General features: G+C 37.7%; 1 protein-coding gene across 3 annotated transcripts in view; it reads right to left on the bottom strand.

Annotated features, from left to right (window-relative positions):
- Positions 1-13,305, bottom strand: part of ANO6 (anoctamin 6) — a 185,427-nt gene that overhangs the window by 48,124 nt on the left and 123,998 nt on the right. For all 3 annotated transcript variants that reach the window (XM_046010920.1, XM_046010921.1, XM_046010922.1), the window contains one exon: positions 7,695-7,829. In XM_046010920.1, the coding sequence (XP_045866876.1) occupies positions 7,695-7,829 (135 nt within the window). The remainder of the gene's footprint in view (positions 1-7,694; positions 7,830-13,305) is intronic.

Genomic DNA, 13,305 nt, shown 5'->3' with positions numbered 1-13,305 from the left:
GGTAAGGAGAAACTCCACTAATGAGGAAATAAAAAGTAAAGGAAAATACTGATTTGCTCAAAATCTTTTAAAAGTGAGAACTTCATTAAAGGACCATAAAGTGAGAAGAAAAAATAGCCATAAACTGGTAGAAGTTTTGCAACACATGAAACCCATGACCCATATTCACTAGAGTATTCAAAGGACTCCTACAAATTAATAAGGAAAAAAACAACAAACTTAGAACAGGGTGCAGACTGCTCCCTCTCTCTGATGGACTCCTATGTTAATGGCCCTGGAGTTGCAGAATTCATTAGCCTTGCAAATAACTCAGTTAAAAGCAAAGTGGCAGGGAAAACACTTCTAGAATAGCTGAATAAAGATCTTGGGAAAACTGCTCTTCCATAAAAGCAATGATAACACTGGCAAAATTTGTGAAAAGTAACCTTTGTAGTCATCTGTAGAACTGTGGAAATGAAACAAGGGCTTACAGCAATCTGAGTAGTAAAAATAGCTAAACCTCCATAAAGATAGTGAGCTTTGTGACATTTTAACTTATTCCCATCCCCATCTCCTAACTCTAATGCTGGGGTTAAAAGACAACAGCCCCACAACCATGATAGCCTAGCAGCCACTGAATGAGGCAGAAGTGACCTGAAGCCACCAAAAACCCATCCCTGGAGAAGTGTCACTATTTGACTAGTCTGGAAGCTCCTGGAAAAGCTCCATTATCCGGATTTGTCATTTTTGACCCATCTCAGAGCTCATATGTGCTGTGCAAATGGTCCTATCCCCAGAGTGTCTGCTGAAAGCATTAGGAGGAATTATTAACATTACAACTGCCTGTGATGCAATACCAGGAGAGGCCAACAAGATGCTGATCAAAAAACTTAAAAGGAAACACTGGGGAATGAGATACTGATAGGGAGCTTTAAAAAGCTCCAATAAATTCCTAGGATTGTAGAAGGCCATGTGCATGTGTAGGATAGTGCAGGTGGCCGGGAAAGACCTGAGGAAACCTTAATTCCTCATCTCTGGGTGGCTCTGAGGTTCTGCATAAGTGGGAAGTAGAGGCTCAGGAAGACAGGCAAACAGCCTGTTAAAGTGCTGCAGGCATTCTCCATGGAGCAATGGAGCACATGGAGCAACTTGGCAAGGGCTCCAAAAATGACTGGTTCCCAGCATTTAGAAAAATCCTGTCTGATCATGAGCTGACAACTAAGCTAATTGAAAACAGTCTTCATGGTCACATGCAACCAAAAATAAAGACTTATAGAATTTGTTCAGAAAAATAACTAAATGAACAACAGCAGTGATGACAACAGAAGTCACAACTGTGAAGAGGGGAAATAGGATTTCTAGATCTGTGACATTATAATATTTAAAATGCCCAGTTCTCAACAGAAAATTATAAGATATACAGAGAAACAGAAAATTTTGGTCATAACACAGGGGCAAAAAGCAGTCAATAGAACCTGGTCCTTGAGGAAACCTAGATATTGAGGAAACCTAGATATTAGACAAAAATTTAAATAAGCAATTAAACATATGTTCGAAGAACTGACAGGAACACTGCCTAAAGAATTAGACTACGTGAACATCTCACCATGCAGAGAATCCTCCATATAAAAAATTGTTTAAAAAGAACCAAGTAGAAATTCTACAGATACAAAAGTATAATTTAAATGAAATGTTCACTAGAGAGGTTGCTCTGTAGATGACCAGCAAGGGGGAAAAAAAATCAGCTAATTTAAAACTAGGTCTACTGTGATTATTCAGTCTGAGGAGCAGAAAGAAAAAGGAATAAAGAAAAATGAACACTGCCTCAGAGATAGGTGGGACACCATTAACAATACTAGTATGCACATAATAGGAGTCCCAGGAGGAAGGGAAAGAAAGAAAGAAGGGGGCAAAAAGAGTATCTGAAGAAATAACAACTGAAAAGTTCCCAAATTTGATGAAAACATTGATTTGTATACCCAGGAAGCTCAACAAACTCCAAGAAGGATAAACTCAAAGATATCCAAACATAGACACATCAGGCTCCAGGTGTCCAAAAACAAAAAAGAGAATTCTGACAGCAGAAAGAGAAGAGTGATTCTGCATATACATAGACTCCTCAGTAAGATAAACAGTTGACTTCATATCAGAAACCACAGAGATCAGAAGGCAATGGGATGATATACTCAAAGTGCTGAAAGAAAAAGATGGTCACTGTGTCTGGGTGGCTCAGTTGTTAAGCATCAGCCTTGGGTGTAGGTCATGATCCTGGGATCCTAAGATTGAGCCCCACGTCGGACTCCCTGCTCAGCAGGGCACCTGCTTCTGCCTCTCCCATTCCCCCTACTTGTGTTCCCTCTCGCCATTTATCAAATAAATAAATAAATAAAAATCTTTAAAAACAAAAAAAAAGGAAGAAAAAAATGGGTCAATCAAGTATTCTATATCTACCAAAAGTGTTCTTCAAAAAAAAAAAAAAATGGAGAAATTAAAACATTTCTAGATAAACAAAACCTGAAAGAACATGTTGCTAGCCGACCTGCCCCACTAGAGCCACTAAAGAAAGTCCTTCGGGCTTAAATGAAAGAACACTAGACAGTTACTCAAACTCACCTGAAGAAATAAGGAGCACTTGGTAGAGGTAACTACAAAGGTAAATAACACTATATATATATACACATATATATGTATATACACAGGTAAATAACACTATATATATATACACACACATATGTGTATATATAATATGTATATATGTGTGTATATATACACATATGTATATATATAATATGTATACATAACACTATTTATATGGTGTTATGTATATGTGTATACATATATATACATATGTATGTGTGTATATATATACACACACATACACACACATACATATACATACATATATATATTTTATATTTTTTATATATTTATATATATTTTTATATATATATTTTTAAAGATTTTATTAATTTGTCTGAGAGAGAGAACATGAGCAGCAGGAAGGGAGAGGGAGAAGCAGGCTCCCCACTGAGCAGGGAGCCCGATGCGGGGCTTGATCCCAGGACTCTGGGATCATGACCCAAACCAAAAGCAGAAACTTAATGCACTGAGCCACCCAGGCACCCCTATAAATATATTTTTGTATGTAATTATTTTCTTCTGAGGAAGAGACAACTACATAAAACAATAATTATAAAACTGTGCTGATGGGCTTATAATGCATAAAGATGTAATTTGTATGAGAATAAGAGCACAAAGGGAAAAGACTTATACTGAAGTAAAGTTTCTGCATAGCACTGGAAATTAAGTTGGCATTAAAACTGAATGAAATTGCTTTACAACAAGATATTCATTACAATCTCCAGGGCAACCACTTAAGAAAATAACAACAAAAAAGTAAGAAACAAACTGGAATTAAAATGGTATACTAGAGGGGCACCTGGGTGGCTCAGTGGGTTAAGCTACTGCCTTCGGCTCAGGTCATGATCTCAGGGTCCTGGGATCGAGTCCCGCATGGGGCTCTCTGCTCAAGCAGGGAGCCTGCTTCCCTCTCTCTCTCTCTGCCTGCCTCTCTGCCTAGTTGTGATTTCTCTGTCAAATAAATAAATAAAATCTTTAAAAGAAAAAAATGGTATACTAGAAAATATCTGTTTTACACAAAAAAAGGTCATAATAGAAGAGTAGAGAAAAAAAGAAAACAGGAAAAAAATGACATTAAATGTAAATGAATTAAACAGTCAAATGAGAGGCAAAAGGCAAAAAAAAAAAGAAATAGAGAATAGACAAATAGAAAAATCAGTAAAAAAGGATTATAAGGGAATACTATGGATAATTACATGCTAACAAATTAAGTAATCTGGATGAAACAAATTCCTAGAAAGAAGTAAATAACTGAAGCTGACTCAAGAAGAAACAGAAAATTTTAATGGACCAATAGCAAGTAAAGAGATTGAATTAGTAATTTAAAAAATTAAAAAAAAAAATTCCCATGAAGAGAGCCCTACATTGGGCTCTCTGCTCAGCAGGGAGCCTGCTTCCCTTCCTCTCTCTCTCTGCCTACTTGTGATCTCTGTCTGTCAAATAAATAAATAAAATCTTTATAAATAAATAAATAAATTCCCATGAAGAAATGCCTATGCCCAGATGGCTTCACTAGGGAATTTTATCAGCCATTTAAAGAAGCGACACAAATGCTTCACAAACCCTTCTTAAAATAAAGAAGTGGGAACACTTCCTAATTCATTCTATGAGACCAATGTTACAGATAACAAAATCAGGCCAAGATGTCAGAGGAAAACTAAAGACCACTATCTCTTATGAATACAGATGCAAAATTCCTCAACAAAATACTAGCAAATCAAATCTAGTAACATATAGAAAGAATCATCATCAAGTGGGATGTATCCAGGAATGCAAGGATAGTTCAACATACAAAAATCAATTCATATAATATGTCATTTTAACAGAGTAACAAATAAAAACTCCGAATAGAAGGGAAATTCTCAACTCGATAGAGAACAATTATGAAAAACCCATAGCAAATGTTATCCTTACTGGTGAAAGACTGAATGTTTCCCTCTTAAGATTAATGTTATACTGGAAAGTCTAATCATGGCAACCACACAAGGAAAATAAAAGCCTCCAGACTGTAAAGAAGTAAGACTATTTTTATTTGAGATGACATGACAGTGTATATTAAAATTCTAAGAAATGTGTCAAAGAACTTAGAATTAATAAGCCAGCCCATCAAGGTTATAAGACACAAAATTAATATACAAAAAGCAATTATATGTCATACACTAGCAATGAATAATCCAAAAATGAAATGAAGGAAGCAATTTCATTTATAATGGCATCAAAAAAATAAATTACTTAGAATTAATTTGAGAAAAGAAGTGTCAAACTTCAATAGTGAGAACTACAAAATAGTTTATTAATAGAAATTTAAGACGACCTACATAAATGGGAAGACATTCTATGTTCATAGATCAGAAGTCTTAATATTGATTTGCAGATTTAATGCAATTCTGGCTTTTTTGCAGAAATGGACAAGCTGATCCTAAAATTAACATGGAATGCAAAGGAAGAAAACATTGTGTGAAGTTTTCAATTTCAAAACTTACTAACAAAGCTACAGTAATCAATATGGTATGTATTTGCAAAAAGGGCAGACATAGAGACCGATGGAAAACAATTGAGAGTCCATAAACAAACTCTTACACCTCTAGCCAACTGGCTTTTGACAACAGTGCTCAGATAATCCTATGGAGAAATATTTCAATAATGGTGCTGAGACCCCTGGATACATACCTGGTAAAAAATGAATCACAGACCTAAATCTATAAAACTTTTAGATGCTAAACACTGATCAAATCTTCATGACTCTGTATAAAAATGCTTTCTAAGGTACGATACCAAAAGCACAATCAAAGAAAAAAATTAGGTAAACTAGGCTTCCTTAAAATTAAAAACTGTTGTGTTTCAAAGGACACCATCAAGTAAGTGAAAAGGCAACCCACTCAACTGTACTCTGTGAAAGGGCACACTTTACAGTATGTGAATCATATCTCAATAAACCTGGTATATTTAAAGAGGGACATAAGCTTTAAACGTAAGATTTTGAGGAAGAGGAGAGGGCACGTATTGCATGGAGCACTGGGTGTTGTGCAAAAACAATGAATACTGTTACACTGAAAAAAATAAATGAATTTAAAATAAATAAATAAATAAATAAATAAATAAATAAATAAATAAATGGGCGAACCATAAGAGACTATGGACTCTGAAAAACAACCTGAGAGTTTTGAAGGGGCGGGGGTGGGAGGTTGGGGGAACCAGGTGGTGGGTAATAGGGAGGGCACGTATTGCATGGAGCACTGGGTGTGGTGCAAAAACAATGAATATTGTTATGCTGAAAAAAATAAATCAATTAAAAATAAATAAATAAATAAATAAATAAATTTTAAGTTTAAAAAAAAAAAAAAGATTTTGAGGAAGAGGAAATACCTATAGTATCCTCCACTTACAAATGCGTATTTTCAAGAGCACACAAAATGAAATATATTTTGTAGGGAGGGATACAAATATATGTGATAAAGAATATATAGTCTATGTAAAGGAATGATAAATAATCAAAATTTACTGCAGTTCTGATTTCCAAAGTGGAAAGTGTGGGAATGCAACTGAGGGAAGCATTTCCCAGTTAACAGTAATGTTGTTTTCCTTAAACTGGTGAGGGATCATTATTCCTTAGACCCTAAATACATTTTCTATTCCTGTGAATCTACTCAGCATGTAATAAACTTAACTGAAAATATTTAAATGCATGTATTTTTAAAAATACTTAATGTAAGTAATTAAAGCCCCAACAGTTCTGAGCACAGGGCGTATATCCCCAAGACCCTGCCCCAGATTTCTGTAAAGTAGTATGTGTGAAATAGTAGAAAACATGGCCGTGACCATCAGGGTGTTTGTATAAAATGACCTGTAATGAGGACAGCCACAATGCAAGAACCTTATAAAAATGCTAATTTGCACTTTAAAATATATTTTTGAGATGTTGTTTTATGGTTTTTGGTTTTTTGGTTGGAAGAGTATACAAAATAATGGAGAAGCCAGAGACAAATTTAGGCAAAAGGTAGCAACATTCAGCCTCTGGCCCTGAACTCTTATTTTCAGTGAAGAGAAGAGAGTACTTCAAAGACCATCTGCAGCTTTCTAGCTAAGAAGCCATAATGGGTACAAAATGCTCAGAATTCTCCGTTAAATAGAATGGATAATTATGCCTATACATCAGAGCTGCCATGTAAGCTTCCTGCCTCGGGAGCCAGGCTGATATGCTTGGGGCTAGAAAAATCTGGTCATCAGCTAGCTCACTGCTGGTGCCCAGAAATTTTGATCTGGCTGTCACAGCTGGAGAGAGGCCAGGTGAACACAAGAAAATGCCTGCTTCAGTGTGGCATCCCTTCTAAAGGTTGAGACTACCAAAAGCAGAGGCATAATGACAATTCAGAACATAATGACAATTCCCCAGTGATGGGGAAATTCAATGTTCTGGCATCCATGCTTTTTCCCTTTAGACAGTGCAGCTGGTATTTTAATTCTAACACCAAACACAAACTAATTGTTTATCACTTACTTTTTTCCCCATAACACTGTAAGGCCTAATTTTTTTAAAAGTAAAACAAAAACAAAAGTATTGTTTACTTGAATTTCTAAACACCAATTTCCTAATATATATTAAAAAGCCATTTCTAAAAGCATAAAAATACCAATTTTATCAACTTTTTGCTTCTGAAAAATTGAAGAAATCAGAGCTGCTCTTGGCTCCCATCTGTAGGCCTGAGCGGAACATTCCTCTGGGGAGCAGAAGTTCAAGGACAATCCTCCCTCCAGACCGCTTTTCTTTTTCAAATACAGTATTGTCTTAAAAAATTGGAGTGTTTCCTAAGGGTAATATTCCTGTCAGAAACTGGGCTGCATTATCTAAAAAAAAAATTTTTTTCCATTTCACTTAGTTATTATACTCAGGACAAAAGGGATATATCATCCAAGGCAGTAAGTGTTCTCTGATGAGTCTTCTTTTTACTAAAACAGTCTAAGGCCCTGAAAATAACTGTATATCTAATCAAAATTTTCAAATTTTTGGTTTTGGGAATTTTTGAATCTCTCATCAAAATTTTTCCTCACGGTAACAAGGAATAAACAGAACTCACCTCCATGTACAGTTATTTTGATTAAAATAGCCATAGAGAAAGCAAGCCACTCCTACTATTGCGGCCAGCAAGAGCATCTGAGTATAGTAGCCCAGCCAGGCAAAGTAGATTCCAATCTTTTCTCCGTAATATTTCCTGAAGAAAGACAGAAATTGTTTTTAGAAGACACACCGAACCACTTTACATCTTCATCCCAACCTCAATTTCTGATTTTAAATACCAGAGGCTTTAAGCTTGGACCTCTTACTCAATTCATACTTAAAACATGTTCCTTTTCATAAAGATCCCAAATTCCACTAAGAAACAAGTATTTTACATATCCTAGAACTACAGATCACTGGTAAGCCTGGTGAAGCAAAGTCAGAACAGGGTGAAGGAAAAAACAATGCTACACAGTAACCAAACAGAAGACATCACCATCATTCTTCGTAAACACGAACACATCTGATACATTCTCCAAAAGACTGTAACATGCATGAGACAAATGAACATGAACAATTTGCTCCCGGTTACTTGCTTTTGCTTGTCTAGGGAACTCCCTTGGAGCCAGTGTAATGTAAATCAGAAATAAATTAGTGTAAATCACAAATACAAGGACGGATGAGAAGTCACTGACAATGACTGAGGAATCCACTGGGCTGTATTCCTTACATCTAGCACTTCCATTTTCTCTAAGTTGTGAAAACTGATAAGGGGAAGAGTCCAGGAGGCCCCGCTGGAAGAAAGGAGGTAGGGCAGGAAGCCGCACCAGACTATTCCTGAAAGGGAGACAGATGCAGTTCAGGACTAGGAAAGAGTTGAGAGGTGAGGAGGAGAACACTGAGATGATTGTTAGGGGATGGCTGCTGTTGTTGATACTTTCCTAGACTGAGTCACTCCCGGCTCAGTAGCCAGTAGCTTCTGGCCCACAGAAGCTATAATTTACTTAGCTCTCTGCTTCCTTAAAGACCTCTATGAGACTTCCGGCTCAGTAGTAGGGGGCTGGGTTGAGGTCCTTGGGCTTAGCCTGGTGGGGACTAAGCTCTGAGGAAGGCCTGAAGTCCCTGAAGACTCCCTTCAGACGGGAACATCCCTGGGCTGAACCAGCCGTCCGCTTCAGAGGTGGTAGGCCTGGATGTAGGCTAATCCCTGGGGATAAGGAAGGACTGGCCCAGACATACAATCAGGAGTCAGGAGGAACCAAGTGTTGCATTTTTATGTGACTGGGGCTTTGCTGTCTGACTCATAGACTGTAGGCCTATGACAGGCTCAGGATAGTGCTGAGAAAGAAAAGCTTGGCAATGGGTTTGCAACATCTTGGCTGTTAGGCTTTCTGTGGTATGTTCTTATCAACCATCCCCACTGGAAATGCCACACTTAAAACTGGAAAGAATGTTAGAGGTTATTGGTCCAACTCTCCAATAGTAAAAATATTCTGCCTCATTTAGAGCTAGTCAGGCAGTCCCTGCTTGGATACTTAGCATGACAGGGAGTTCATTGTTTCCAGAGATACCTACATTATATTGGAGGCAAGAAGATCAGAAAGAATTTTTGAATCCAGACTGAAAACTGCCTCCAAGTTCCTGCTGAAAGGCTGGGAATAAAATATAATAATTCTTTCAAATATGATATTCTGATCATTCTTTCTGCCAAGAACATTCCAGTTCTTAACATCGATTTCTAAAAATTCAGCTTTTTGATCTAAGTTAAAAGTATATACTCAGCAAGGAGCCAGAAAGTTCTAGTAATTGTCATGGTGGTTCACTGCTTAGTTTTCTGTATGCTTACCAACAATTCAAACCCAGACTTTGACCTAACGTGTAATTTTCTCAGTACTTTCAAACACATGAGGTAGTCTATTGATTTCATCTCCTTGAATGAATCCATCAGATCTTCTCCAACCCGGATTAATGATTCTCTAATCCTGCACAGTGCTATCACCTGGGATCTCTCCATTTTTCTCTTAAGCTGGGAATCCCTGTTTCCTGAAGCCATGTTTTCCTCTTCCTTCGTGGAGCAACTCCTCCATTACTTTGCACGTTTAAATGGCAAAAGTTCCTCATGCTTATTTCAACAGCTTGACCATCTGTGGAATTGGAAAGTAAGAAATCACATCCCTTGGAAATTTGAAGTTATTGCTCTCTTTTCTTCTACCTGCAGTGTTGCCGTTGAGGAGTTCAGAGTTATTCTGAGACTTGCTCCTTCAAATGAAGGTTTCTCCTTCTGGAGGTTCTGTTTCTCCTTCTGGAAGTTCTCAGGATCTTCTTTTTGTCTTCAGTGTCCTGAGGTGTCATGTTGTCATGATTGATGACATGCTGAGGTGACTGGCTGGCTCTATTTTCATCCTCTGAGCTCTCAGTAAGCTCCTTCCATCTGGAGACCCAGCACAATCAGTTCCTGTCCCAAGTGTGCTATAAAGGTGTGTAGGTACGAGTTGTGCCTTTCCACAATGTCAGCTTTATGCACTCATAAAGCAAGATTTGCACAACTGTAACAGGTTCGGGACTCCAAACTCAATGACACTTCCCTACACATTTGATCTGGCTTCATACACGCCACACAGGACAAGATACAATACAAAGTCACACAACAGACAAGATACAATGAGGGTAAGAAATTAATGAAGCAAATGCAGTCAATCCCTGAGCATACAGGTGAGATGAGGACTCAGTCCAGTCCGGGTCCACTCTTGGCACTTAGTGCTTATTATGTTCAAGCAGTGGAGGGTCTCTATTATGTTCAGAGACCAATCTGGGGCCACTGCCCTTCAAATGTGGTCAGAAAAGGAAAAGTCCGAATCTGGAGAATCTGACAGTTTGCTGCAGAAGTCCTCCCTTTTTTAGAAAAGTTTTATCAGTCTTTAGCCTTCCCAGGCCTCTTCCAGTTCTAGTTATGGTCAGTTCTCGGTTCTTCCATCAGCTCTTGGCTTTGCCAATCATCAGTTCTTGGTACCACCTGCATGTTCTAGTGTTAGCTGTTCTCAGCTCATCTCTTTTGGCTGTCTTCCTGATTCCTGACATCACTGCTTGACATGAGTGACCCCTCATGCTCTCTATTGTTCTTCAATATGGTTCAGACACTGCTCTGATTTCTTCCCCATGTTGTCTCTGTTCTCATTCCTAGCACCCTACTATTTGTTCATTGCATCTCCTGGACTGACCTTCTAATTTTTATTTCTTCCTGTCCTTTTTATTTTCTCTCTTTTTATATTTTTGCTCTGTGTTCTGTACAATTTCTTCAACTTTATTTTCTAATGCTATGATTAGGGTTTTCCTGTTCTATTACATTTTTAAGAATCACATTTTATCCTTGGAATGATCCTTTTTTTTATAGAACTCCTATCCTTTCTTATGGATATCATAGTTTCTTTTCTCACTCTGAGGGTAAAAATGGGAGTTTGGGAGGTAGTTTTTCTTTCCTTTTCTTTTTTTTTTTTTTTTTCTGTACAAAATCTGTTTCCTCCAGTTGCTTTTTTCTGGTTTATTTGGTTTGCTTTATGGAAAAGAACTGATTTTCCCTTCAGGTAATCCCTGGGGCCCACAGATGAAGGTTTAACAGCCCAAATGCTCAAGGGGTTACTAGTGGGAAGCAAGGAAAGGAACATGTGGACCAGGGACAGGGAATAGTTACGGAAAAAAAAATGCATTTTCCTTAGTGAAATATACTTAAAATAGTGGGGAAATTGTTCTCTTTACCAAAAAATCAACAAAGGATGATTAAGAACCCAATACCCTGCCATCAGATGGTTTAGGTTTAACATAAAAGAAAATCACATGTGAGTATCAGCTTCAAATGTTTACATATGTAAAAACACCCTCTTTTAAAATTTTATCCTACAGAATACCTGGAGTTAATGAGAGAAAATGCCTCTTTATGACTGTAATCCAGTTAAAAAAATGAAGAAATTAGAGTATGACCAAATGAAATAGCAAAATAAAACCCCTTATGAAATGACTCTAAGCAATGATCACTAATGGTTGCTATCATCACACGCAGAAGAAAACAGTACATTATGTAGCTTCTGGTAGAAGTATGAAACTCCACATATTAAGTATTCTTGTACAAAGCTGAACCACAATCAGATCAAACTTTCAAACGAGGAACAAATTACTTAGCTGAAGCAAATACACAGGACACAGCAACAAGTCCAACACCAGCACAAGGAAGAATGAAGTCAGTAAAAGAGAGAATGGAGAAACTCCTCCACAGTCACAAGGAAGAAAGAAATGGAAAGATTAGAAGACAACTGAGAAACACATTAATTGCACCATCTGGACCTTGTTTGGTTCTCTGATCTGAACTAAAAAATTGTTAAAAAAAAACAAAACAAAACAACTTTTTGTGATAATCAGGAAAAACTGAACATGGCTTTTTGATGATTTTAAGTATTCAGATTGCATTTAAAACAGAATGAAATATATGAAATATAATGATATTTGGGGTTTTCTTCAAAATGCTCCAATGGAAAGGGATGGGAAGGAGGTAGAGAAAAAAATGAAACATGACTAGTGAGGAGTTCATAATTTTTGGAGGTGGGAGAAAGATATAGGCAGTTTTGCTGTACTGTTCTATTTTTGTGTATGTTTGAATTTTCCATAAGAAAATGTAAAACAAAGCAAAACAAGAACTCTTCAATGTTTTAAAACTCTCACTTTTAATGTCAAGTGGTTTTCCCATGTCAGTGGGCTCTGAGGTGAGATAGAAAAAAACAGGCACTTGGCTCCAGGCCAACCTGGGGGAACCTGCCTCTCCCCTCCTCGCTCTCCACATCCAACCCACAACCAAGTCCCACGGACTCCCCTACCACCCATTCCAACTGTGCTGCTAAGAGTTCTCCTCTGGCCCCTCCGACAGCCTCCTACCTGCTCTCCCTGCTTCCTGGGCCCCTGTCAGCCATTCCCCAAATTATCTTTGCAAAGTGTGAATGAGGTAAAATTATTGGAGTACTTAAAGCATCACAAGTGCTTCTCACTGACCTTAAAATCTAACCTCTTTTCCGTGATCCAGCTACCCCCCTTCTAACCTGTGTCTCATTCTTCTCTCCTTAGCACAGGTCTTCGATATTTCCTCATACTTGCCAGTGACCCTGTACCTCATGGGCCATCGTGCAAACTGCCCCAGTCTAAGAATGACTTCTTCCTAATCCACAAAATCCTCGCTCCTCTTCACTATTCAGGTCTTAATTCATCTGTTGCCCACTCAAACGTAACTTTCTTCACTTCCTTCCCCTCACCCCAACTCATCATGGCGTTTCTTCATTTCAATCAGAAATTTTGTTTACTTCTTTATTTTTATTTGTTTGTTGATTATTTTGGGTCTGTCTCTCTCTCCAGCAGCCTTGCCCAAACAACAAAAGTTTCTGGAGAGCAGCTGACCTTGGTGTTTTCAGAAAATAAATGCTGAGCTAGTCATCACACCTTGTTAGATATAGTGAAACAGTATCTAACAGCAGATACAGGCAAGCAGTGAAAACTTGTGTCTCTTACCATACAATTTAAGCTAAATCTAACATTTACTCCTGTGTAATGAGGACTATGGTGGGTCTTTATTCCCAATTTTGGGAGGTAACCTCTAAACCTTTGGAATTTCCCAAGATAAGGGTGTCTTTGTTACTCCCGAAGAACCCCTAGGA

Source organism: Meles meles, chromosome 7 (genome assembly GCF_922984935.1).
Source record: "Meles meles chromosome 7, mMelMel3.1 paternal haplotype, whole genome shotgun sequence".
Taxonomy (NCBI): domain Eukaryota; kingdom Metazoa; phylum Chordata; class Mammalia; order Carnivora; family Mustelidae; genus Meles; species Meles meles.
Note: the sequence above shows the minus strand (reverse complement) of the source record. Positions and strands in the feature narration are given on the sequence as shown.